Here is a 27,768-nt window from a genome sequence, read left to right on the forward strand (position 1 = left end):
TATAACACATTTCTGGTAGGGAATGTGTCTCTGGGATATGCAAAGAACTGCAGCTCAACAAGAGAGCAATCCGGCTTTTATGATGGGAAAAGAATGATGGGTAAAGAACTTGGACAATCATTTCTTCAAAGGATATACACAAATGCCAACTGACTCATGACAGAATGTTCAACCCTGGGAAAATGCAAATAAAAAGCATTTTTTTTTTTTTTAGGCCACAAGTTTACAGAGATCTGCCTCCCTGAGTACTGGGACGAAAGTTGTGCACCACCATGCCTGACCCATGGATAGCTTTTTTTTTTTTAAATGACTGCTATTGTTTTTTAAAAGGAAATAAAAGTTTGAGGATGTAGGGGAAAAAATAGAACTATTGTGTACTGTTGGTGGGTAAAATGGTGCAATGGTTGTTGAAAATTGAAAATAACTAAAATATAACCTACATAAGCTAGTAATTCCATTTCTGGATATATAATGACAAATAGTTGAAAGTGGAATTTCAAAGAGATACTTGTACAGCCATGTTCATAGCTGCATTAAGCAATAGGCCAAATGAAGAACAGCCCAAGCATCCATCTGCAGACAAATGGATAAACAAAAATGTGGCATATTAATACAGTATTATTCAGCCTTTAAAAAAAATTCTGTGGGCCATTATACTAGTGAATAAACCACTCACATAGAGACAATGTTTAATAACATAATACTAAAGTTATGTAATTCCAGTTGTATGAGGTGCCTAGGGAGCAGCGATTTCTGACTGAAGGCTCTGGAGATTGAGACAAGATTGTCACAGGAGTTAGAGGCGGCCTGGGTGACATAGTGCGTGAAGTTCTTTTTCAAAATTATTTTCTACGTCTCGCTCTCGCGCACGCAAGGAAAAGACTCTTTCTCCAGGCAGGAACTGAAAGTTTAGGAACTGTTCCTTCGGGCTCCCTGGTTCCAGCCGGCTTACCGTCAATAGAGGAAGTAGGCGGCCCCGCACTTTGGCGCGAGTAGGTGGGGGTGGGCTTGGCGTCCGCACCGCGCAAGCCCTATCCCGGAAGTGCTTGCTGGTCGTCTCCACGCGCCGGTTCCTGGGCGTCCAGCCTAGGCGCGAGGGTCAGACTAGGAGGTAGAGCGAACCGAGAGGGCCTACCCTGCTGGACGCGAGCCGCGGCGCCCGCGGGACTAGCCCCAGCCACCATGCTGCTCCTGCCGAGCGCCGCGGAGGGCCAGGGCACCGCCATCACCCACGCTCTGACCTCCGGTACGTGCCCACCAGCCCGGTTTCCGTCCTGCCGCGGGCGCCCCTGCCTCAGCCCTCTCCCTGGCAACCCCAGTGTCGGTCCCCTTGAGCCCGGCGACCTGCTCCGGGACGTGCAGGGCCGTGACGAGCTCCTGTTGCTCCGTGCTGTAATTAGAAGAGTCCCTGGTTTATTGGATAGGAGGGTGGGGGCGTCTTCCTTCTGCACCTGTGGGTCCTCCTTTCTCTTGGGACTGCTGACTCATGGAGCGGGCTGAGCAATTGAGGACCGAGCCCCCCGCTACCCTGAAAGATCCTCCAAAGCATCCCGTTGCCCACGGCAGAGAGACCCCGCTGCACGCACCCACGTGCCGGGATTTGTACAAAGCCCTGTGAACGCTGTTAAGCACTTTCCCGCTACCTTTGCTCCCGGCTTTGGGTTTTAAGTGTTCGGGCTCAGATAACTTCCTCATACCATTGGAAGCTCTTTCGGGCGCTCCTAGAAGCTTGGAGTACTCTGAGAAAAGGTTGAAAGAGCAACTTAGTCTCCAGCTGTAGGTATTTTGGTTTATAGCCCAGCACGCAGGAAGGTATTGCAAGCGTCAGGTCTCCGATTTTAGTGCTCTGCATTCTTTCCCGTAGCCACCTACCGTGGGCACTTGTTGAATGTGATTTTTAAATATTTCCCACGGCACGTGTTGCGTTTGTGTATCTCGGTGTAATCCTATACTAGCGAGAAGAGCTCCAAAGGCTGTTTTAAAAGCCACGCCCCCGTTACACTGCTGGTTTGTTTTAGCGTTTGAATCCTCTCCTGTATTAGGTGGAGAAAATCTTAATATCAGAAGCCAATTCAAACGCGAGAAACGTTTTTAGAAAATGTTGCCCCAAAACCGTGCACAAAAAATGCACTTTGATTTCTTATGAAATTAAAACTATGATCTCACTTTTTTCCTGACCCAGATTACCAATTTTTAATTTCTGTTGTACATATGTACAGTAATTTATTCTGTATTGCCTTCTCTACAACAGTTTGTAGTTTTTAAACTTCATTCGAATAGTCTAGGAACTTAATGAGATAGGTATTATTTCCATTCTGAAATGATTCACATTTCAAGAAACTTGTGGTCCTAAACTAAAACCCAGGGATTCTGGATTCAAGTCCAACCTGCATCACTAGGACAGAGATGCAGTAGAAAGTCCCCAGCATTGACTTGGAAAATTATCTATTTGAACAGATTGCTGCTAGGGACTCCTTAGAATTATTAACCATTTTAGTAATTAAGCTATTAATAATTAAGATCACTTGAGTATACAGTTTTTGGTTTTTTTTTGAAGCTAGTTCTTGGTGGCATTTTATCATTTAGTTTTATTATTGTTACTGGATCCTCACCTTCCTTTCTCACACTCTTAGGAAAATATTGATTAGCTGCTGAGTTTCTTTTCTTTTGCTTTAAAAAAAGTTATGGGGTGTTTTTGAGTGCCACAGCATGCATGCAGAGGTCAAAGAAAAACTTATGGAGTCCAGTTCTCATCTACCTTTATGTGGGTTCTTGGCCTTGAACCCAGGTCATCACCCTTAATGGAATGTTAACTGGAAGAGGTTTCTGGAATAATTAATAAATGTTACCAAGGATAATTTGCTACCCATGATGCAACTGGATTCTGCAATTATTTTTATAGTTGATGGTTTGAAAATTATATTCTGATGTCATTTTTTGCTCTTCCTAAGAAATCATGTTGCCTTGAAATAGATGTGTTCCTTGCAATAGATTGAAGTCTTACTTTTCCCCCTCACAGCCTCTGCACTCTGTCAAGTTGAACCTGTGGGAAGATGGTTTGAAGCTTTTGTCAAGAGGAGAAACAGAAATGCTTCTACCTCTTTTCAGGAACTGGAGGATAAGAAAGAGTTGTCAGAGGAATCAGAAGATGAAGAGTTACAGTTAGAAGAGTTCCCCATGCTGAAAACACTTGACCCCAAAGATTGGAAGGTATTTACTATGCAGAGCCTTTGATAGTTCAGAGCATCTAGACATCGGCCACATTCCCAGTGTTCCCATTACTAGACTGTATTTTAAGGCAGTTCAAATGATAGGCATAAGTCAGCACTGTTATTGCTGAGCCCAGAGTTGGAATAGCACTGACCATAGTATACTGTCTCAGCCATAGGCATCCAGGAATGTTTTAGAGCAAAAGTAATGTTTCTGTGGAAGTGGTAACATTCACCCGTAATCCTAGTACTTGAGAAATAGAGACAGGAAGGTTAGAAGTTCAGAGTCATCTGTGACTGCATAGAATTTAGAGGCCAGCCTGAGATATATAAGGCCCTAGCTTTAAAAAAAGAAACAACGAAACCCAGCTGATCTTTAAAAGATGAGTGGCAGTTAATGTAGTAGAGAAGGGAGAAAAGGCATTCTGGATAGAAGGATGACATAACGGAGACAGGAATAAAGAGGATCTACCACTTCATGAGGGAATAAAGTAGAGTACATAGGGCATGGCTGTGGGGAATTAGGCCCAGAAAAAACTCCAGTCTGTTTCAAACTCAGTTGTCATTTAGGAATTAATTCAAATCTTGTTTTCAAGACAATAACTCATCAAAAGTTCCCAGGCTAGGGCTGGGGAGATAGTGAAGTACTTGCAAGCCTACCTTGGTTCAATCCCCAGAACCCACTCTAAAAAAAGAGGAAAGAGAATAAGGGCTTGTGAGGGTTTGATCAAAGTACGTTACATAATCCCAGCCCTGGGGTGGAAGAAACAGGTGTATGGGGCTTAACTGGCCAGCAGCCTAGATATTAAGTCAGCTCCAGGCCAATAAGAAGCCTGTCTGGGAGGGAAAGAAAGGTGGACTGTACATGAGGAATAACACTCGAGGTTGTCCTCTGGCCTCCATGTGCCTGCACACACATACACACACATTCCTAATATAAGTTTAGAAAAACATTTCTGTTGGTAGTATGGGAAATATCTGAAGTGTGCGGCAGACCTAGAGGAAAGTGAGTAACTTTCTGCTACAAGGCTCACACACAGGCGAGGCCTGTTGGTGAAGATGTGAAACACGTATAGCCAGGTTTTGAGGAAAAGGGGACACACTGATGGCAGAAGTTTGGTAGAGTACACCGGACAGTAGCCAGTGCTGGGATGCAGGCTGAGGAACTTTGCAGGCAGTTTTGTGTCCAAATTTTAGTAAAGTTGTCTTAAAGATGGTTGAACATTGGGCTGTGACTCAGTAAGAGATTAGGTTTACTTTGAAGCACAGCAGTTGAGGTTGTGAGAAATGAATGGCATCAGCAGCCAGACATGCATTTAAGTATATCCAAACAAGTATCACATGTGTATACTGTGGAACTGAAGTGCCTGAACTTCAATCAGCTAGTGCACCGACCCTTGGAAAAGTTGGTGGCCATCTCAGTGTCTCATTTCCCTTGTTGGTACAGTGTTTGTGAACAACTCAGAGGATTATAATGAAGAGTCATGAGATGATGTGTAGGAAGCATGTCACTGCTTGGTGCCTGGTGAATACTAAGTAGTGGACAGTAATGGTTCCTGGGCTGAGCGTGGGGTGCACACCTCTAGTCCTCGTGCTCTTCAAAAGAAGAGGCCTGAATATTAAGGGAGGGAGTTTTCAGGGGTAGGGAGAGTAAAGGATACTAAGAAGGCTGTAAGAAAGGAGGAGGTGGACTGGAGATGTGGTTCAGTTCCCAGCACTCTGTAAGCCAGACACATTGAAATACCCTTTAATCTCAGCTCTCAGGAGGCAGACCAGGAGGATGAGGATTTCCAGGTAAGCCTGGGATATATGAGATCCTATATTAAAAAGTAAAGAGAAAAAAAAGTTACTAGTTCAGCAGAGGTTTACTGAATACCAAGCACTACAGTCTTCTAGAAACTAAGATTGGGAGAATTCTCAAGGGGGAAAAGGCAGTTACCATTATCACTGATCCAAAGATGTGTCAGCTTATACCTTGAAAAATGATGAAGAGTAGATTTGGTGGGCATGTTGAAGTGGCCTCATCACTAATAAAAAGGTTGAAAATGTAAGAGGTTGCAGGTTTGTGCAGTAATTAGGAGATGATGAAATAGAGACACTGTAAGTATGAAATGCTGTTTCAAACTTTAAAACAAGAGAGAAGCGGTAACTTGAGGTCAAGGCAGGCTTAGCAGGAGGTTAAATTGAATCTTAAGATTTATAAGAGAAGGAGGAAGAGTGGGGAATCTTAGGTACACAATAGAGGAGACATCTGAGCAAAGCAACTGGGTCTACTCGCATGCCCAGTTGGCATCATTCAAAGTGTGAATCAAGCACTTGCTATGTGCCAAGGGTGGGATGTCACTGGACCGTAGCTTACATTCCAGAGAGGTGACAGTAAGTCAGAGCACATGGCTGCCAATGCTGGACAAGCATATGGAGAAGGTGATGGGACAGATGTCCAAGTGCATCATCTCATTGAGTAGATGGGGAAGGCCTGTGCATTGAGATTAAGAAAAATCCTTTTAAGTAAGGTGATAACTTTAAACAGTGACCTGATGGCTAAAAAACTGGCAGCCAGTGAAGGGGAAACGCCATCAGAGAGAAAGCATGGGAGCATCTTCAGTGAAGAGTGGTGCCTTCAGTGAACAGGAGCACCAGGCTTAAGTTTGGAAATGGATGTCAAAGGCAAAAAGGAATATGCTGGGAGGTTGGACAGATGCTGTGGTTCTTTGAGGCTTAGGAAAAGGTTTTACTGGAGTTATTTGGGGGATTGATAGCATAAACAGGACTCACCTGTACCCCCTGATTGGATGTGTTCTCTGAAGATTAAGTGTACAGTGAGATAAACACCAAGACTGACCTTTGAAGATCATTAGCAAGCATGTAGCGTGACTGACTATGGCTGTAAGAAAGAGGGAATGGAAGGAGAGAAACTGTTTGCGGATGGAATCTGCTAGGTTGCCAATCAGATAGGGTGGAAGGTGATAGTTAAGGAAGTATTAGGAACTCATAGCACCTGCAGTAGGAATGGAGAGAACAGAACCATTTTGGAGTAGGTTGGAAAATGGTTGAAGTGCTGTAAGAATACGGTATGGAGAGTTTCTCAGGAGACTTGACGAGCAGTAGAGTTATGGACTGGAAACTTGCTCTTAGGACCACTCTTCAAAGATAAAAGGTAATGGCTGTCCTAGTTGGGTTTCTCTTGCTGTCCTAAAGACTGTGACCAAGAGCAAATGGGGAGGAAAGGGTTTGCTTTTCTTACACTTGAGGTAACAGTCCATCCCAGAAGAGGTCAGGACATGAACTCAGGCAGGGGCTTGGAAGCAGGGACTGGAGCTGAAGCAATGGAAAAACCTGCTTACTGACTGGCCGCTTGTGCCTTGCTCACCTCCTCTCTTGTACTGTGTAGGACCGTAGGCTCGGGTAGCACCGTCCCCAGTGGGCTACTTGGCTGTTTTCCCCCAAGCTGTATGCCCTCACCTTCTCTTGTGATAGGTGGCTCATTCTCCAAGACAAACTGCACAGTTTGGCTTAAATGTGACCTTACTACTGATGCTTCCTCAGCTTGTAAATTCACTAGGATGTTAACTGAAGCAGAAATGAAAGCAGGTACTGTCTCCAAAGAAGCCGCATCCCCCACTGTCTCCCTCACATTTCCTGGTTCTGTACTGTCATTATCCATGGGCCCAGCCCGCCAGGCCTAGTATCATTCTCACCTGGATTCTGGAATATTCTCTATGAACTAGAATTAAGGAGGCAAGATTTTAATAGAGAAAGGGGTCTTAAGATGTATGTTTAGAAGATGCTAGGCATTCCAGGTCTGCTTGCTTGTTCTTGTTTGGTTTTTTGTTGTTGTTTTGAGACAGGGTTTCCTGGAACTCACTCTGTAGACCAGGCTGGCCTCAAACTCACAGAGATCCACTTTCCTCTGCTGGGATTAAAGGTGTGCACCACCACTGCCTGACTTTTTTTTTTTTTTAAAATCTCAGAGCATTGAGTTTACTAGGTTCATGTGCATAAAACATCAGGAAGCCTGTATAGTCGTCTGCTTCTCCTTAATTTACATGACTGCAGAGCCCATTTTATACAGAACCTCACTGGATTCTGCTATGAAAGTTTCACTTTCATTTGTTTGTTTGCTTATTTGTTTGTGGTGTTAGAGATTGAACTCAGGCAATACATTCTAAGCAGGTACTCTGTGGCTGCAGCCCAGAAATCTCACTTTGGAAAATAGTTGTTATGGTAATAGAACACAAAGGGTTAAATTGCTTGTTCAGCTTTAACCCCCTTTTGTGTGTTCATCAGAATCAAGATCATTATGCAGTTCTTGGACTTGGCCACGTCAGATACAAAGCCACACAGAGACAGATCAAAGCAGCTCGTAAGTACTTGTTTTGAAATAGTTGGATATTTAATACAGGAAATGTAATCCCAGACTCAGAGAATGGAGCAACCTCAAGTACATGAGATCCTGCCTTAGAAAAGGAAGGTGGAGCTGGGTGGTGGTGGTACGCGCCTTTAATCCCAGTGCTCGGGAGGCAGAGGCAGGCAGATCTCTGTGAGTTCAAGGCCACCTTGGTCTACAGAGCACGTTCTAGAACAGGCTCCAAAGCTACACAGAGAAACCCTGTCTCGAAAACCCAAAAGATAAATAAATAAATAAATAAAGAAAGAAAGAAAGAAAGAAAGAAAGAAAGAAAGAAAGAAAGAAAGAAAGAAAGAAGGAAAGAGAACGAAAGAAAGAAAGAAAGGGAAAGGAAAGAGAAGAGAAGAGAAAAGAAAAGGAAGATGGTGGGAACCTTGAGTGTTCTCAGACAGTTCAGGTAGAAAGAACAAAGAGATGAATTCCTGAAGGAAGAGATCGAATCACTGTAACAATAATTGTCCACCAGGGACAGATTGGGTATACATCACCATATTCAGGTCTGATTAAAAAATTATGCCTGTCTTAGTTTTGCTTTAAAAAGATTTTAATTTTCAAAACTTAGATGATATGTGTATCTGTATGTGGATATGTGCACATGAGTGCAGGCATCCTCAAAGGACAGAAGAGATTATCAGATCCCCTGGAGATGGAGTTACAGGAAGTTGTAAGCCATCCATTGTGAGTGCTAAAAATCAAATTCAAGTTCTTTGCAAGAGTAATTGTACTTTTAACTGGTAAGCCATCTCTCCAACCCTGTTTTTGCTTTTTAATACAATATTTCACTGTGTAGGCCACACTGGCCTCAAATTTGTGATCCTCCTGCCTTAGCCTGCGAAGTGCTGGGATTACAGGTGTATGCCATCACACACCTGACAGTATTTATGTCTTAAGATTGGCTAGTGAATCTTGTGACTTAGATTTACTAATAAGCACATATTTCAGACACAGAATCTTCCTGCTGGCCAGGATAGAGGAGAATGGAAGAGAGAAGCCCAAAGCTTTTACTGGCTGAATAACGTGGTCGTAGCTGGTCCTCTGCAGTGTGAGACCAAGTGATTATAGGAAATAGCACTCAGGAGCATGTACTGCTGAATTGTCCAATGTTTGATTCTTGGAATTCTAAGATAGCTTGGTTCATAGGTTTTTAGAGTTTCTGTGAGCAACCTAATAATCTTTAGTACTTTTTTTTTTTAAAGATTTATTTATTTATTATGCATGCACTATTCTGCTTGCATATATCCCTGCAGGCCAGAAGAGGGCACCAGATCTCATTACAGATGGCTGTGAGCCACCATGTGGTTGCTGGGAAATGAACTCAGAACCTGTGGAAGAACAGCCAGTTCTCTTAACCTCTTAGCCATCTTTCCAGCTCCTCTTTAGTACTTTCTACTTGAACTACATATAGTGAAATGCCTCTTTGCCAGCACAGATGGAGAAATGGCTATTATATCCAAGCTGAAAGAAAATCTTGGCCGTCAGAAAACAAATGTATCTCACAGTACTGAACCCTGTATATACAGAATATATAGAAATAGCCAGATCGGATGTGCCCATGAAAAGATTTCTAGAAAAATGTTCATAATAGTGTTATCAACTTTTCCACAAATGGGAGACCACTCAAATGTTCACTAACAGGAAAATAAATACACAAACTAGTGTATTTAGGTACAGATGAATACTACTCAGCAATACAGAATAAGAACAAACCACCAGGACACCCTCCTGAAATGTGGATGAATCTCAAACCACAGTATTGAGAAAAGAAGCCTGGCATGGAGACCTGCTGACCCACATCTATATAAGGTTCCAGAACACACATATAAGTCAGAAAACTGCTGCCCAGCTTAGTAGGGATGGGAGTTGCCTAGGAAAGGTTACCTGGGAAGGAAATGTGTAACCAAGTAGCCTGTCTCTTTGAGTGTTGTATGGCTGGTTGAAATACACACACTTGTAGAGTCATTGAATTGTACACCCAAAATCTGAGCATTCTTAGAATTTACTGCTGAAAAATTATCTCAGGTGAATGAAATAGATATTTAAACAACCTAAAGAAACAGTCACATTGGAAATAACAGAAATGAAAACTCTATTAATAGATTCCCTTTTTTTTTTTTTTTTTTTTTTTTTTGCCAAATTTGAAGCAAGCTTTAATTAAATACTGGCCAGATTGATAGATTCTTTGGGCAAGTCCATCTCTGGGTTCCCAGAAGATGACCAGATTCCTTTTTTAAAGTAGAATCATTACTATAAAACTTGAAAGGTTGAGAACTAGAGCTGTATCCTTAGCAAGCTCATTACCTTAATGTATTGTTTTAAAAAATAATGGCTAAAGATAGATATTTAGTTTGATTGTTTGAGAGAGGTATCACTAAGTAGAGTGGAGGAAGGAAATAGACAAGACAGGATGATATCCCCCAAATGAGATTTAGAGGAGGAAAACAGTGAAGGTTAAAAAATTAGAGGCTGAGCTGGAAGGTGGTGGTGCACACCTTTAATTCTAGCACTCAGGAGGCAGAGGCAGAACTCTGTGAGTTCAAGGCCAGCCTGGTCTACAGAGCAAGTTCCAGGACAGCCAGGAATACACAGAGAAACTCTGTCTCAAAAAACCAAAACAAACAAACAAAAAGGTCATAGGCTGTTTGTTATTTTGGTTGAATTTATGACGTGCAATGGATTTGAAAATGTCAATAAAATTAACTTTTAAAATTAGAGAAGAAAAATTTCAAGTTGCTAAAGAATTACCCCTAAAATCAATGATAACTGATTGATTCTGCAGATAAAGCAATGGTCCTAAAACATCACCCAGACAAACGGAAAGCAGCTGGGGAACCAATCAAAGAAGGAGACAATGACTACTTTACTTGTATAACTAAAGGTAAGCCAACACTTCGCACACAGGATTTCTTAGAGCACTGTCTCCTGTTTGCAGGAACTGAGTTGCTGTGCACACTGCATTTCATTTAACTATCTGATAACATTTGAAAACATCACAGCTGTGTCGTTATTGCTGCTGGTTTCCCTGGAGCTTCTGCACAGTGAAGTTGCCTTGACTTTAATCCCAGCACCTAGCAATCTTTTAGAAATGCAAGACCTCAGGCCCTGCCCTGGTTACAGTCTGCATTCTGTCAGGATCCCAGGTAACAGGCTTTGCTTTGTTTTAAGGGAAGCCTTACCCTAGCCCAGACTGACCTTAAATTCTCCATCTTCCTGCCTGAGCCTCTCATTGCTGTGATTGCAAGCATTCATTGCTGAACCTAACTCCCAGGTGATTCTTAACCACGCTTATCGCTCATCCAGTAGTTGATCATATAAATACGTTTATATACACACATACCTATGCATGTATAAACATATTGGTATGTTTGTGTAGTACTAGGCATCAAACCACCTTACCACTGAACTACAGCCCGCTCCCCCCCCTCTTTTTTTTTTTTTTTTTTTTTTTTTTGAGAAAACTGCGTCTCACTAAATTAATTGCCCAGCTGTCCTTGAAGTCACTATAGTCCAGTCAGGCCTTGAATTTCCAATCCTACCTCTCCCTTCCTGGTAGCTGGGATTTACAGGTGGCATGAGTGTTTGGTTTGATAGTGCATTGTAAGTTCTTTTGCTATTTTAGATCGTTGTGGAACTAATCTGTTACTTGGAGATTTTACTAATTTTAAATTGATTTGGATAGAGGTGATGCTCAGTAGCAGAACATTTGCCTGGCATGTGTAAATGCACAGCCCCCAATACTGCAAAAAATAAATAAATAAATGTTAATTATATAATAGGTCACACAGTTATTTACAGCTGTTTACATAGTCATGGCCCATTGTGCAAACCAGTATAGATAACTACCATTTCTAACTATATGTTTCCTTACGTGTGATTTTATATCTGGGTAGTGCTTTTGTTTTTAGATAGTCTCTATGTAGCCCTGACTGACCTCAAACTTAAGCTCTTTCTGTCCCTGTCTCCTTGGTGCTGGGATTGTTGGAATGTGCCACCACATGGTGTGATGCTCCTTTACAAACAATGACACATGTGTGCATCCTTTAGATTTCTTCTCTCTGGCCACTCTTACACAGTGCTCAGAAGCCTTTTAGAACCTTGAAATCTAATGGCTGTGTTTCTAGTTATCTCCCCCATCCCTCAGTCCATCTACCTTCTGCAGCAGTGTTGGTTTGGAGGCAGAGTCTCACGTACTCTAGCCTGGACTTGGGTAGAACTCACTGCACCCTGGCTGGCCTTAAATGCAAAGCAGCTTTCTACTTCTGGTCCCCCCTAGGTGGTAGGATTCTAGGTGAGCCAACCTGCCTAGCATCCTCTCCAGCTTAGGGTTATTGTCTTCAATTGTTCAGTGATGGCCTGACTTGTGCAAAGCTTTAGGTCCAAGCCCTCAAGGGGGACAATAGTGTCTTGACACTTGTCTACATAGAGGAATTGCATCATTTTATGTCACACAACGTTAGTTCACTTAAAGCCTAAATTAAGCACTCTCCCATCCAAAATAACTTTTTTCTTTTTTGGTTTTTTTCGAGACAGGGTTTCTCTGTGTAGCTTTGCGCCTTTTCCTGGAACTCACTTGGTAGCCCAGGCTGGCCTCGAACTCACAGAGATCCGCCTGGCTCTGCCTCAAAATAACTTTTTTTTTAGCAGAAAGATATTTTTGTTTTCTTTCTTCCGTCTTGTTTTGTCATGATGTTGGTGGTCAGACCCAGACTGCTCTACAGAGCCAAATCCCTAGGCCAGTATTTATTTTCTGATACAAAAGAATTGTTAGCCTCATGCTGGTGTCATGTTACTTTGTTCTCAGCTTATGAAATGTTGTCTGATCCAGTGAAAAGACGGGCATTTAACAGTGTAGATCCTACTTTTGACAACTCGGTTCCTTCTAAAAGTGAAGCAAAGGACAATTTTTTTCAAGTGTTTTCTCCAGTGTTTGAAAGGAATTCCAGGTGAGTTAAAGCACCAATCCCCATTGGGATGCTCAAATGGCTCACCTTGTGTATTGCTCCAGGGTTGTACTGTCTTCTTGAGTAATAGCTTGTCATAAAATACATGCACAGACTCTCTTCCTTTCTTCTCTACTATACGGAGCCCTAATCACAAGCAGTCTGTCTGCCTTAATAGCTAGCCTGTGATGCTGATGTCTAGGCAACAGCACACACCTCTCTTTTGTCTCCCCTTTACCAGTGACCGCACCCATGTCAGTGTTAGCAGTCGAGGGAAGCTGTTAAACCGTGCTTTTTGATGTTGGGGGTGAAACCCTGGGTATGGTCACATGCTGCGCATGTGCTCCACACTGAGCTGCATCTGCAGCCCTAGATCCCTTTATTGGGCATCTTATTTTCATAAGGGTTCTCTGATGAAGGGTAAATTATTGAATCTTTAAGATTAATACATACTTTATGGCATTAACATGAGTCTTAAAATAGTATGCAGTATTAGTGGCTTTCTACGTTCTTGGTTCCATCTCCACTGGCACATTTTCTGGCCTATCTTAACTGCACATGGAGTCAGCCGGAGAGCATGAGCAACGCTTGAGATGCCCGTTCCTGGAGTACTCGGCTTTACTCTAACATGCTAATGCTCCCAGTGACTGCTCAATTTGTGACAGTGCTGTCTGATCCCCGCCACTCCTCCTGGAGGTGGTGTAGACGACTCTGTGTGTTGTTTAGTAGACTAGAACTGTGTAGCTCCTCATCTCCTGATCCTTTTCAGATGTAAAGGATGACGGGGGTGGAAATCCATCTGCATTGCTGGACCATATTGGCCTACAGTTTACTTCTATGCTGCATTTTTAAAGGACAGCAGTAAGTGAGCTTGGGAAGAGACCAGTTGCCCTTTTTCCTAGTCAGCATGCCTGGCAGCTGCCACATTACTGTTCTATTATTACTGTACTATGGAACTGGAGATAGTTGGATTGTGGCTCACCGTTTCCCAGCCTGTCCTCCCCTGCATTGCTTCACACACCACTCCTGAGAGTTGCACCTTTTAGTTGTAGGAGTTGGAAGGGATTAGTTAGTAAAAGCTGTTGTTTTTTAAAGAACTAAATGTAGGTTGTTCAAAATCTTTCATTTGAGTCAAATTTTTGTTTTAATATTTCAGATGGTCAAATAAAAAAAATGTTCCCAAACTTGGTGACATGAACTCCTCATTTGAAGATGTAGATGCATTTTATTCTTTCTGGTAAGCAAAGACACTGTCTATAGGACGTATCATCTTTTAAGGATGTGCATTAAGTCTGTTGATTCACATTTGAATAGCACAGCCTTTACTGAACAAATGAAATGCTCTGTGTCTTCTGTAGTTGCCTTTTATGACTTCGTTCAGTCTGTTTTCCATTAATATATCAGTGAGATCTAGATATCAAGTACTTGATTGCAGTAAAAATGAAAATTGAGCCGGGCAGTAGTGGCACACGCCTAAAGGCTGTCCCAGTACCTGGGAGGCAGAGACAAGCCGATCTGTAAGTTCAAGGCCAGCCTGGTCTACAGAGTGAGTTCAAGGACAGCTAGGACTACACAGAGAAACCCTGTCTCAAAAAAACAAAAAAAGAAAGAAGGAAAAAAAAAAAAAGAAAATTGAGAATTAACACACATATTAAACACATATTTATTGTACCATCTTTGGTGGTTTTTTGTTTTCTTTTGTTTTTGTTTAAATCGGGGCCTCACTATATAGCCTTGGCTGTCCTCAAACTCACAGAGATCCATCTCTCTTTGCCTCCCTAGTACTGTGATTAAAGGTGTGTACCATCATCCCTACCTTATTGAGCAGTCTCAAAAGCATTTGAGTTTGGGGACCAGGCCTGATGATTCATGCCTTTAATTTCTGAGGCATAGGCAGGCAGATCTCTGAATTTGAGGCTAATCAGGACTACAGAGTGAGACCTTGTGTCAGTGGGGAAAAAGTTGAGTTCTTGGTGTAGATAGTACTTTTTACTTCTAATTCACTAATTATTAGTAAACATAATATTTAGTGCATTTTATTTGTAGTATGTTTTTTAAGAATATGTGTGTGGGTGTTTTGCTGGCATTTATGTCTGTGCCCCTGGTGCCTGTGGAGGGTAGAAGAGCCACTAGGTGGATGCTAGGAATTGAACCAGGGTCCTTTTGGACAGCAGCCAGTGCTCTTAACTGCTGAGCCATCACTCCAGCCTCATGATATGTCTTTTCACTAACTGGCTAATAAATACAGAAATAAAGACACTTGAGAAAAAAGATCTAGTTTTGTCAGTTAGCTTTTACATTCAGATGACAAACTAGAAGTAAAACAACCATTAACTAGAGTCATCTTAAGACTTGACAGTAGTTAACACGAAGACAGGAGAAATCTCAAAAAACATTCTAGGAAAGTGAGAACTCTGAGACAGAAGAGTTGTAAGGAGCTGTTGACATTGAGGACTTGAGCATCATGTTTAATAGCAAAAGGGAGGCAAGTATCCATTTAGACAAGTGATCAGCTTACCACTAATTTTAAAAGTAATGTGTATCTAATGTAATTTTAAAAGAATTTGTTTTTCCAATTCTGTCTTGATTTCTTTTTTGTCTATATTAGGTATAATTTTGATTCTTGGAGAGAATTTTCTTATTTAGATGAAGAAGAAAAAGAAAAAGCAGAATGGTATGTATGTCAGTTCTTAATAAAGGAACACCGTGCACACACGGTGGTGCAGAATGTCAAATCCAAGGTCTCATGAACACTAGGTAGATGCTGTCACTGGGTCATACATCCAACCTTCTCTTTAACGGAAAAAGAAAGTGTATGTGCTAGAGATTAGTTTTAAGACGCTGTATAAGGTAGGCAAGTATTTTCCCCTTCGCTGCATCCCAGCCACTTGATATTTTGTTATTTTGTCATAGCCTAGGTGTGGCGCTCAGAGGACAACTTTATGGACTTAGTTCTCTCTGACCCTGGTCCTAAGGGTCAGATTTGTACGAGGCTTTTCTTTTGGGCCACCAACAAACTCCCAAATCATGACATGGAGACTTATTAGTTACGAATGCTTGGCCTAGATTAGACCTGTTTCTGGCTAGCTCTTTTAACCTGTTTCTCTTTATCTACCTTTTGCCTCGGGGCTTTTACTTTTCTTTCCTTCTGTATGTCTTACTTTCATTGTTTCCTATGGCTGGCGGCTGCCTGGCTTCTTGCCCTGTGCGTGTCCCTCTCCTTCTTATTCTCTTCTTTCTTTTTTTTGTTCTTTTCCTGAGCCTAGATTTCTCTTCCTATTCTCTCTGCCTGGCAGCCCCACCTATCCTTTCTCTGCTTAGCTATTGGCCGTTCAACTTTTTATTAGACCAGTCAGGTGCCTTAGGCAGGCAAGATGAAACAGATGCAACACATCTTTACATAATTAAACAAATGCAGCACAAACAAATGTAACATATCTTTACATAGTTGAGCATCTACAACACTAATTCCTATCCTCAGGCTTGAAGGCAAGCACTGTCACCATCTTGCCACTCTAACCTTTTACAAAATGTTTATTCTTTCACAATTTCATCTGTGTCTGGAATGTGTTTTGATCATTCATCCTCTTACCCCCTCTTTCTCTGGGGAAGGCTTCTTGCCACACGTGCTCCTTTTTCTTGTCTTCTTTTTTTGAATAACCCACTGAATTCAGTTAGGGTGGTTTGCATGTGCTTGGGTGTGGAATTATTTCCTGGGTCATGGGCAACTTACCAGTGGCTGTACCCTGAGGAAAAATTACTCCCCTTCCTCAACAACTGTCAACAGCTCCTCAGTTAGGGGTGGCCCCTCACGGCCTCCTTTATCCACAATGGAATGTTGACAGACGTAATCTTGTGCAGGAACCACAGTGTCTGTGCATTCATCGGTGGCCACAACATGTCCAGAAGACATTTCACAGCCCCCCCCCCCCCCCATCCTGCAGCTGCCACACTCTTCTTCCTGTTCTGTGACTGTCCCCAAACCTTGGGTGTCAGGGAGGGAGGGTCATGCTGTCGATGCTCAGCATGTTGACAAGTTAGGAGTCTACATCCACTTCCTGCTGTAAAAGAACCTTCAGACTAAGATGGAAAGTTGCACTGATCTATGGGTATAAATATAAAATATTCAGAAGGCAATCTGACAGCATTCCAGTTAGCAAAGCAGTAATAGTAGATTCCCCACTATGGCCTTCCCATCCATGAGCTTTTGACCAGGTTTACATTACCAGGCAAGAATTCTATCCTTTGGAGCAGACCTCAAATCCAACCATAAAGTGGGTGGTTGCCCATAACTGAGTCGTGACCACTTTTACACCAGTTGAGCACATTTTGGTAATTGGTTGGGTTTGTGTTTATTTTTACTTACTTACTTACTCATTTATTTATTTATTTTGAGGCAGGGTTTCTCTATGTAACAGTCTTGGCTGTCCTGAAACTCTTTGTAGACCAGGCTGGCTTCAAACTCATGAAATCTGCCTACCTCTGCCTCCCAAGTGCTGGGATTAAAGGTGTGCACCACCACCACCCAACCCTATTTTTATTTTATGTATATTTGTGAGTACCTGCATGTATGAATATATATACCACATGTATGCCTGGTGCCTCAAGAAGCCAGAAGAGAACATCACATTCCTGTGGAACTGGAGTTGCAGGCAGTTTTAAACTGCCCAGTGTGAGTGCTGTGCACCAAACCCAGGTCCTCTGCAAGATCAGCAAGTACTGTCAACCTCTGAGCCTTCTCCAGCCCTGAGTCATAATTTTAAAAATCCCTTCTCACGAGCTAGGGGGCCAAATCAGTATTAGGTTAGGATACATTTAAGAAATTATCAAGAAAAAATAATATCAGAATAGCTCAGCTCCATAAATTCTTCTCTTGGCTGCTGAAGCTAGTTTTGTTTATTTATTTATTTTTAATTAATGTGCTGAGAAAATCTTTTGAAATAAATATCAGGAAAAACAAAATTAATAGTAAGTACAGCCACCTTTTAAATAATAGGAATGAGGTGTCCTGGCTTCATCTCCTTAAACATTATCTACATATGAACTTAAAAATGTTGTGTTTTCCAGTCATCTGAGGCATTAGTTTGGTTTTAATGTTTTGTGACTTTCAGTCGTGATGAGAGGAGATGGATTGAGAAGCAGAACAGAGCAACAAGGGCACAGAGGAAAAAGGAGGAGATGAACAGGATCCGAACATTAGTTGGTGAGTAAGTATACTTAATGTTTGTTTGTTTGTTTGAAGCTCTTTAAATGTTAGACATTGAGAAGATTAACTTATTTTTGGGGGTAGATAATGCTTACAGTTGTGACCCAAGGATAAAAAAGTTTAAGGAAGAAGAAAAGGCCAAGAAGGAAGCAGAAAAGAAAGCAAAGGCAGAGGCCAGACGGAAGGAGCAGGAAGCCAAGGAAAAGGTAAGGCGGTGTGTGCTGCCTGCAGGTGGAAGAACCTAGAAACAGAATTGGGTGCCGCTGTGAGTGACTGACTTTAAAGGTTGGTTTGGTTTTTATTCATTTGTTCTGAGGTAGGGAAAGGTGTGTGCCACCATTCCCAACCTCTTTCAGACTTTTTGAGACAAGGTCTCCCTCTGCAGCCCAGGCATGAGCCACTTAAGCCCAGCTTGTAAGTGAGTCTTAACGAGATGGTTAGGTCTCTTATTAACAGATCCTTACTGTATGAAAAAACAAAATGTGTCACTTTAAAAAATCCTCCAAATTTCTTTTTATTTCTTTTTAAAAACTGTTTTGTTTTGTTTGATGCAGCCTTGGCTGGTCTGGAACTCACTGTGTAGACCAGGCTGGCCTGCAACTCAAGAGATCTGCCTGCCTCTGCCTCCTGAGTGCTGGGATTGGAGTTGTGCCCCACCACACCTAGCCCTCAGATTTGTTTTTATTTGTATGTGTGTCAGTGTCTGTGTTAGTATATACCACATGTGTGCCAGTGCCTGATGAAGGAGAAGGGGACATTGAACGCCCGGAACATGGAATTAAGGCAATTGGGTACTAGGAACCAAACTTGGGTTCTCTAGTGGGCTGTTAACTGCTGTGCCATCTCTCTAGCCCCTGGTTTATTTTTTTAATGTCAAATATTTTCTAATAAGTTGAATTTTATAATTTGTAGAATTTTGCCAGCTGTGCTTAACTTTAATTCATCACTAACTTGATGTCATCTTATTTCTCATTCATCAAAAGACTGAACTTTTAAATAAGATTATAAAGCATTTAGAAGCCCTGGTTTCTTTATGAAAATGATTTTATTTGCCTTTTTAAAGCAAAGACAAGCAGAATTGGAAGCTGCTCGGTTGGCTAAGGAGAAAGAAGAGGAGGAAGTTAGACAGCAAGCTTTGTTGGCAAAGAAGGAAAAGGATATCCAGAAAAAGGCCATTAAAAAGGAAAGGCAGAAACTTCGCAACTCATGTAAGGTATGCCAGCTTCTGGGGCTGCTACCCACGTGAGCACTGGGCTCCTGATGAAATGTAAGGTATTTCCTCTTCCACCACGTACAAACACCTGGACACATTTTATCTTGAAATGCAGATTTGGGGTTTTGCTGTTTTTATTTGGTTACTGTTTTTTGAGGCAGGGTCTTGTTTTTATTATATTTATTTTCTATGTGTATGTGTATATGTGTGGGTACACACAAGGGATGTCCATGTGTGTGGATCAGTCAGTTCTCTCCTGGACCATTCTAGTGCTAAGGATTGAACTTGGTTGTCAGGCTTGGGGCAAGTGCTTTAACTAGAGGGCTATTTCACCATTCTGACCTTGAGTTGTGTAGCTATGGGGCCCTAGGGAGGTAACCTCTATACCTTGGTTCTCATGTGCCTCATCTGTACCTGTGGCCAAGTAATGACCTAATCATGGAGCTAAGACAGTTAATGAGAAAACTCACAAGCAGTACTTGGCACATTCAGCAAGTTTTGGCTCAAATTCTGTAAGCCCATCTGCCACATCTCCTAAGGTCCAGCAACAAACTGAGGTACAATTTCACCAACGGTCACTCTGGGGATGAGTTTATCAAACTTCCTTACAGAGCACAGGTGAGAAGTTACTAGGGATGTGAGTGCTCCTCTCCTACAGACTACCCCTGGAAAGCCTTTACCCGTCAGGCATGAGGGCTTTGCCACAGCCACATAGATGGACAGATCATCCTGGACCTATTTACTCTAGTCCCTCCCTGAGGCTACATGCAGTTAAAGAAGAACTGCATATAGCAGGTGGTAGGGAGTGGATGGATACTCAGGTGAGAGTCTTGTGACCCTCCCACCCCTCCATGAAGAGATGTAAACAGTCAACAAGCCCAGCTGAGATAATCCTGAACTTCCTTAGATGGCAGTTAAATGGTGTGGAAGACAGTCAGTGCACAACAGCATGGAATGAGACTTTGATTAAAAAAAAACCCTTGAAAGGCCACTTAGGAACTAAGATGGTGAGTAGTCCTTAGAGAGTAACGTAGAGTAGAACTTCTGGTCCTTGGTACCCCTCTCATTGCCCTTTTCCAGTGTGAGTTGACTTCTTCGTTCATCAAATGACCAGATAGTACTGCTTGTAGACCAGGCAGTTAGAATTAATTCCTTGTTCTCAAGGAATCCACTGATAAGTGAGCAGGCATTCATACTTCCAGGTGAGTATCAAAAGTATGAAGACACCAGAAAGGTAGTAATGAAGGAAGGCATCCTGTTTCTAGTAGGACTTAGCCTGTGGAACTAGAGATAAGAGACAGAGACTGTTTAGAGAATGCTGACTAAGGAGGCTTAGAGAGGAGGAGCCAGATTTGTGGGGGTTTCAGATGTCTCACCAAAGGGTAGAAGTCTTAACCTGACTCAGCAGAAAGAGTAATTTTTACTCCTGTTACAGTCCAGGTCAGAAAATGTTCTGGCCTGGTCTAAGGTATAGACATGACAGGAATGGAAAAGGGTTGATGAAAGGAGAGAGATTTCTAAAGCGGAATAGGCTACTGTTTGTTGGCTCAGATTGTGTGATGCAGCTAACAGAGGAGCGGCCTTTACACTTGCCTTAGTTTCTTGCATACAGTGCTGGGAGAATGACTTACTGATGTGGAAGACAAAGGACTGAGGGAGAGCTGTGGCTCTGGTGTATGTCATGTTGAGCGCCTGGAACAGTGCACTGGAGCCTTGCATGCACAAGTGTAGAGTTTTGAGAGCAGGATCACTACAGACTCATTAAACATCTTGATAGCACTAGAAACCATCAAAGTAGATGAGATCACTCTTAGTTAGGGTTTCTATTGCTGTGAAGAGACACCATGACCATGGGAATTCCTATAAAGGAAAACATTTATTTGGGGTGGCTTGCTTATAGTTCAGAATAGTTTAGTCCATTGTCATAATGGTGGGACATGATGGCATGCAGGCAGATATGGTGCTAGAGATGGAGCTGAGAGTCCTACATCTTGATCTGCAGGCAACAGGAAGTGCACTGAGACATAGCATGACTTGAGCAAAGGAGACCTCAAAGCCCCCCCCCCCCCCCCCCACACACACATTGACACACTTCCTCCAACAAGGCCACACCTCCTAATAGTGCTATTCCCTATGAACTTATGGGGGCCAGTTACATTCAGATGGCCACAGCCGAGGAAAGCATGGAATATGGGGGTGGGGGAACACCCTAGAAAGCAGTAGTACTTAAGGTGCTAGACTGATCAAAGATAAGCCTGGGGAATGACCTGACAGAGAAATGTTAGTGGTGCTTGGGGAAGCCCGTGTCCCCAGTAAAAGCAGCCTTGGGACTTCAGTGAGAAACAAAGCCCATGGGTTAAAAAAAAGCAGGAAAACCCCATCCAATGACTGAAGGAACTGGATGCAGAGATCCACTGGCAGGCCCTGGGTGGAGCTCCGGGAGCCCAATTGGCGAGAAAGAGGAGGGTTTATATGAGCGAGAATTGTTGAGACCAAGGTTGGATAAAGCACAGGGACAAATAGCCAAACGAATGGAAACACATGAACTATGAACCATGTGAACTATGGCTGAGGGGCCCCCAACTGGATCAGGCCCTCTGAATGGGTGAGACAGTTGATTGGCTTGATCTGTTTGGGAGGCATCCAGGCAGTGGGACCGGGTCCTGTGCTCATTGCATGAGTTGGCTGTTTGAAACCTGGGGCTTACGCAGGGACGCTTGGCTCAGCCTGGGAGGAGGGGACTAGACCTACCTGGACTGAGTCTACCAGGTTGATCTCAATCCTTGGGGGAGGCTTTGCCCTGGAGGAGATGGTAATGGGGGGTGGGCTGGGGGGAAGGGAAGGGAAGGGGGAGGGGGGAGAGAACAAGGGAATCCGTGGTTGATATGTAGAATTAAATTATATTGTAAAATAAAATTAAATTAAATTTTAAAAAAAGCAAAAAAAAAAAAAAAAGCAGGAAGTGAGAAATTGAAGACATGACTGTTAGTAGCAACTTATTTACCTGGGAAGGGTTTTCCAGGTAATTCTTTATACACTCACATACATTAATCTGTTCCATTATGAGTGTGATCTTCAGTTAATCAGACTTTTTGCTAATAGCTTCTGTTATTTAGCATACTATATTAGAACCCCATTTTAAAATTTTGTATTTAAGTTTTCCAGTAGATTTTCCCATTCAGCACATTAGATAACCAGGCAGCAGAAAGCTGGGAGCGGGGAGTGTGGGAGACCAGCTCCCACATTTATTTACACCATGGATTCTTGAGGTCCTGATGGATAAGAGACTTAGATAGAAATATAGAGGAGAGAGACAGGTTGAAACACAGGATAGAGCCTTTTGTGGGCCCGGATCCTTATCCACTGGCCCCTTTTGTTTCTAATAAAGGGCTTTTAAAGGAACGCCAAGGGGTGAGGCAAAAGACCTCCCCCTAGCACAGCCAAGTGCAGACCATCCCAGACACCTGGTGACCATGCATGCGGTCAAGCCATCCCCTAATGCAGCCCTGGTGTATAAAGCAAGCTCAGATCTCACTAGGAAGCTTTTGTGGGCTCCCACAGGGGAGGACCGTCTGTTTCCTGATCCTGAAATTTTACTCCATCCATGGGTATTCTGCACTATCTCTGCTGATCTGTCCCTACTCATAGTTGGTATAATGCCTTATGTTGCTAGCTGGTGAGGGAGAACTGAGAATACAGCTGATGACGGACAAAGACTGTCCGTTCAAGTCCACAGCCAACCTCTTGGGAGCTTATGCTTTGTGCTAGAGCTGATAATGTATTAGGGTGTTTTTAACATCGGTAGATGTAAGGTGGACGCATTTGCATTTGTACTTCTAGAGCTGGAATCACTTTTCAGACAGTGAGGCAGACCGCGTGAAAATGATGGAAGAAGTGGAAAAACTTTGTGATCGCCTTGAACTAACAAGGTATGTCTGAGGAACTGCTACTGGAGTCTTCTTGTAGGTTCCAGATAAATTTCATCCACCCCTTACCCCCAACTCACTGTGTGTGTGTGTGTGTGTGTGTGTGTGTGTGTGTGTGTGTGTGTGAGAGAGAGAGAGAGAGAGAGAGAGAGAGAGTGTTTGTATGTGCCAGGATACACATGGATAAAGGTTATGCCATGGAGCTACACCCAGCACTCACTTTTTTCTGTAGCTTACAGTGCTTGAATGAAATACTGACATCATCTACAAGAGAAGTAGGAAAAGCTGCACTTGAAAAACAGGTAACAGGACGTATCACTTCTGCTCATATTTCCTGGGCCACCACCGCCCGACCGAATTTTAAATGTTAACATGATCAGTTTCCATTCACATGAGATCTTTCAGTTAGCAGAAGGTTCAATGTTGCACTAATTATCTGGTGTTAGTCAACAGGATGCATAGACAGATAAAAAGCAACTGTAATTTTTCTGTAAGAAAGGCAGGAATCAGGAAAATGTTTCAAATTTAGAATTATGGAGACTTGATGACTGTTCTGAGGGATTGAAGAGGAGGCATAAGTGACAGGTGACCCCGAGGCAGCAGCCTTCTGGAGCTTCAAGTCACATAAAGGCTTTGTTTGTGCATATTTAGGGTTAAAGTAGGAAGAACATTGTAAAGGATGGAGCTCCAAGTAAGACAGACCACTTCCTGTATGAGCTTAAGAGATTTGAGGTGGCCTTGTATGTGAATAACACAGACCAGTCAGCTTGCCAGTGAGTCCAAGGGCAGTTTAAGCTGTGGTGGTTTTTCATTCCTTGACCTGTGCAGCTTGGAAGGTGGAGTGAGGAAGGCCAGGTGAAAAGCCGATGCTTGCCTTGGGGTTTCACCTATGGAGTGTAGGGTGGGAATGAGATTGGCATTGAGGACCACAATGCCTCAGTCAGAAAGGGTGAGGTCACAAAATGCTCTTGAAGACTCTGACCTACCTGTATTTACGCAGATAGAAGAAGTAAATGAGCAGATGAGGAAAGAGAAGGAGGAAGCTGACGCTCGGGTGCGGCAAGCATGTAAGAATGCAGAGAAGTCAACCGGTGGAAGTGGGAGTGGCAGTAAAAACTGGTCAGAAGATGATCTGCAGTTATTAATTAAAGCTGTCAACCTCTTTCCTGCTGGGACAAACTCAAGGTACTTGCTTCGTGAAAATTTTCGGTGTACAGGGCTTTGGAGATAATAGTGCAGTCCAAGAAGCAGCTTCATCAGAAATGCGTAGAGATGAGCTGAGTGTAGAAAGATGCCCTTTCAGTCAGTTCTGTCTCCGTAGCAAATGTGAGAACCAGAGGTGCTGCTCATTGTTCCACCGTTTCCCAGGGCTTTAACTGCTCCATGGCCTCTTCCATCATGGCTCGGAGTAGGGGCTACAGTGTGTATCTTGTAGTTTCCCCTTGGCAGTCTAACTCTTTCTTTTTACCTTAAACCAGAGCTTATTTCAAAGTCTGGGATTCAATTCCAGCCTTAGAGCTGCAGACTGCCTCATTCCATATGAGGAAACTGAGTCTCTAGAGTGAGCTCCCCTTTTCAAGAGTGTGCTAACGCTGCAGTGCAAGTGTGCTGTTTGTACGGGGCTTTATTTCCAAACAAGATTACAGATGCTTGATGTGAACCTATTAAGAAAATCCAGACAGTGGTAACTGATAGCATCATTAAACTAATTTAGAGCTCCTTCTGTAGATTTTAAAACTATAGAACTAACCTTTACACTAAAAATGTAATAGTTCTTGTTTTTCCTTATTAAACTTTTATACTGGTTTCTCTAGATGGGAAGTTATTGCTAATTATATGAATATACATTCTTCTTCTGGCATCAAAAGAACTGCCAAAGATGTTATTGGAAAGGCTAAAAGCCTCCAAAAACTTGGTAAGTTAGTTTTGAGAAATCAGTTTGTTACCTTGGATACATTTTTTAAAGTAATAATCAAAGATTAGATTGATCTGTTAATGTAGTTTTTTGTTTTGTTTTTCCATTTCTCAGACCCTCATCAAAAAGATGACATTAACAAAAAGGCTTTTGATAAGTTTAAAAAAGAACATGGAGTGGCCCCTCAGGCTGAGAGTGCAGCACCATCAGAACGATTTGAAGGTAAAGTGTGTTTCTCTAAGTAGAGAAAGCTGGTCATGATTCTAGGCCACCCCAAAGTATGTAAGGCCTGGGATCTGGTCTAGAACGACTGGAAAGTGACATTCAACAGTCTGAGAGGGATAAAGCAAATGCTTCTAATGCAGTAACATGTTAACTACCCATTGATTGGGAATAGCAGCTCTTCAGGGGTTCCGTTAACGAGTTACAGGAAATTATTGGGACATATGAACAAGTAAACTTATATCTATAAATCAAAGCGTATTTCCTGGCTTTGAAGGATGTACGGTAGGGCTAGCAAGATAGCCCAGTCAGATGTCAAGCCTTCAACCTGTGTTCATGCCTGAGGACCCACATGGAGGAAGGAGACCTCTGTATGTATGTTGTGGCACACAGTGCAAACACACAAATAAATAAATGTAGTTAATTTTTTTGAAAATTTAAATTTGTGAGAAAATGTCTTTTTTAAAGAAAAACATACACAGGTTATTGTGTCTATAACAATCTCAGATGGTTCAGAACAATGAATGTCTCTGTATAGAAAGGGAATAAGCAAATACTATAAAATGTTCAGATTTGGGAAATCTAGAGTATACAAGGATTCTTTCCTGAAAGTACTTCAAAATACAAAGTTTAAAATGGTTACATAGCTGTTACCTTTTGGATGCTCTAGTTAATTGGATAACTCTGAACTATTACTTTCCAAACCACACCACCACTCTGCCAGACAATCATTTTTCCTTAATTGTCAATGTTTGAAAGTTTTCTCTGTAAAAAATGGTTTCACTTAATGTGTTTGTGAGCTACCAATCCTCAAGCTAATTTTTCTCAGCACGCTTTCCAGAACATGGTCCCAAATGGTCTTGGATTAGCTGTTCTTTGGCTTATCCTCAGATGAAAGTCATCCACTGGGGTGTCTTGCAGCGCTGGCCATCAGGTGCAGGCATTCACTGCCTGGGCTGGGCAGGCACCGCGTCACTGACTTAGCCGCAGCCCTGGCACAGCTTTTTGAACTACAGTTTGAACAGTGATTCTCATAGGAATCTTAGAACATTGCTGTGCTTTATTTTTGTCTTGTGAAAACAACTGGAGAACAGAAAATAATGCATGTCTCTTCCCTCTGTGCCATCACCCCGTCTGCGCCGTCACCCCGTCTGCGCCGTCACCCCGTCTGCGCCGTCACCCCGTCTGTCACCCCAACTGTGTCACCCCAACTGTGCCGTCACCCCGTCCGTGCCGTCACCCCGTCCGTGTCCCAAGGAACTGACTCAGACCTATGTTATGTTGCAAAGTAGCGTTGACCTCTAAGCACTTCCGGAACTCACCCAAGTGACTTAATTCACGGTGCCTCACATCAAGATGCAGGGTCTGTCGTGTTTGGAGCAGGTGTTATTTCTTAATTGAGAACTTGGGTGCTTCCTGCGTTTTCACTGTGATGATCAACTGTTAGTGACCATCTGACTTCTGACACTCTTTTCCCCTGCAGAAGAAGGGTGCTAATACCTAGCATCCTTCCCCTCCAACACATCTGTTAGCTCTTTAGTCAAATCCAAAGGTTTATCTGAAAAACTAAATTAGTGGTTATTGGAGGTAATCAGCACTAGTTCTATTTAAGAGGTTAGCAGTTGCGTGAGACCACAGAACCCTAACACTGACCTAAGGTGAGCTTGCCTTTGTGTCAGGAAAGCTTGGATAGTTGGCTTAGTTTCCATGAGTAATTCCTTCCAGTGTGTAATAAAATGTTTTCCAGGTTCTGTTCAGCAAAAAAGGGTTTACATTTGTGATGCAGCTCTTCCTGGTCCTATAAGGACAATCAAAAAAAAAATATATATATATATAATATATATATATTATATATATATTATATATATTATATATAAAACCTTTAGAAATGTGTTCAAATTACACATCTTGTATTGGGGCACTGAGAAGATGCTCCAGGATCATTTTCTACTATTCAGGCTGTGAATTTTAAAACAGTTTTTTGTCTTAAACAGGTCCCTGCACAGATTTCACCCCTTGGACCACAGAAGAGCAGAAACTATTAGAACAAGCTTTGAAAACGTACCCAGTCAATACTCCTGAAAGGTGGGAAAAGATAGCTGAAGCAGTTCCTGGCAGGACGAAGAAGGACTGCATGAGACGATACAAGGTTGTGGGCATTAGTAGACTGCTGTCATGGAAATGTCAATTGAGTTAGCGTTCTGATTTGTCTACTAATTGAGTGATAACAGTGCTGACTTTAGTATCATAGTAGTTGGGGGGCCAAAATTATTAGAGAAATAAGACCAACCTATCCCTGGCAGTTGGTGAACTCAGCAGCTATGGTGCTTGTCTGTCGGTCTGGGGGACAAGATCTCATTGTGTAGCCTAGGATGGCCTTAGCCTTACTCTCCTGAGCACTGTAATTATAGGAGTGTGCCTCCACATCACTCAGGTACAGTACTGTGTTCAAGTGACAGAGTCCTGATTCAACAACCTTATTTCCTCCTAGGAACTCGTCGAGATGGTAAAAGCCAAGAAAGCTGCTCAGGAGCAGGTGCTGAATGCAAGCAGAGCCAGGAAATGACACAGGAAATGTTAACTGTGTGCACTTTTGTAATAAAACGGAAATACTGTACACATGTTCCCTTGGAATACAGTCATCATTTAAGTGTGCTGCTCCCAACACAGTTCAACCACTAAAAGCATAGAACTACTAAAAGTATAGAACAGACTATGGCAGAATTTCCAAA

At 42.5% G+C, this 27,768-nt stretch overlaps 1 protein-coding gene across 1 annotated transcript; it reads left to right on the forward strand.

Annotated features, from left to right (window-relative positions):
- The first annotated feature begins 981 nt into the window (after window positions 1-981).
- On the forward strand, window positions 982-27,653 carry Dnajc2 (DnaJ heat shock protein family (Hsp40) member C2). The gene is made up of 17 exons (XM_052720945.1): window positions 982-1,246; window positions 3,020-3,210; window positions 7,497-7,572; window positions 10,394-10,492; window positions 12,416-12,557; window positions 13,711-13,791; window positions 15,163-15,228; window positions 17,666-17,757; window positions 17,845-17,966; window positions 18,824-18,973; window positions 22,814-22,902; window positions 23,132-23,201; window positions 23,900-24,084; window positions 24,714-24,814; window positions 24,929-25,036; window positions 27,031-27,185; window positions 27,528-27,653. Exons 1-17 carry the CDS (start codon window positions 1,183-1,185, stop codon window positions 27,600-27,602), a joined length of 1,866 nt encoding a protein of 621 aa, XP_052576905.1. The 5' UTR covers window positions 982-1,182; the 3' UTR covers window positions 27,603-27,653.
- Window positions 27,654-27,768: the final 115 nt, after the last annotated feature.

Source organism: Peromyscus californicus, unplaced genomic scaffold (assembly GCF_007827085.1).
Source record: "Peromyscus californicus insignis strain IS unplaced genomic scaffold, ASM782708v3 Scaffold_6__1_contigs__length_162567912, whole genome shotgun sequence".
Classification (NCBI taxonomy): Eukaryota; Metazoa; Chordata; class Mammalia; order Rodentia; family Cricetidae; genus Peromyscus; species Peromyscus californicus.

What these genes read in the sequence shown, in the direction of transcription:
- Dnajc2 (XM_052720945.1), top strand. Translation starts at nt 1,183, where the DNA reads ATGCTGCTCCTGCCGAGCGCCGCGGAGGGCCAGGGCACCGCCATCACC. An exon ending in TTGACCCCAAAGATTGGAAG is followed by an intron (nt 3,211 to 7,496) that starts GTATTTACTATG and finishes TGTGTTCATCAG; the next exon opens with AATCAAGATCATTATGCAGT. An exon ending in GAGACAGATCAAAGCAGCTC is followed by an intron (nt 7,573 to 10,393) that starts GTAAGTACTTGT and finishes TTGATTCTGCAG; the next exon opens with ATAAAGCAATGGTCCTAAAA.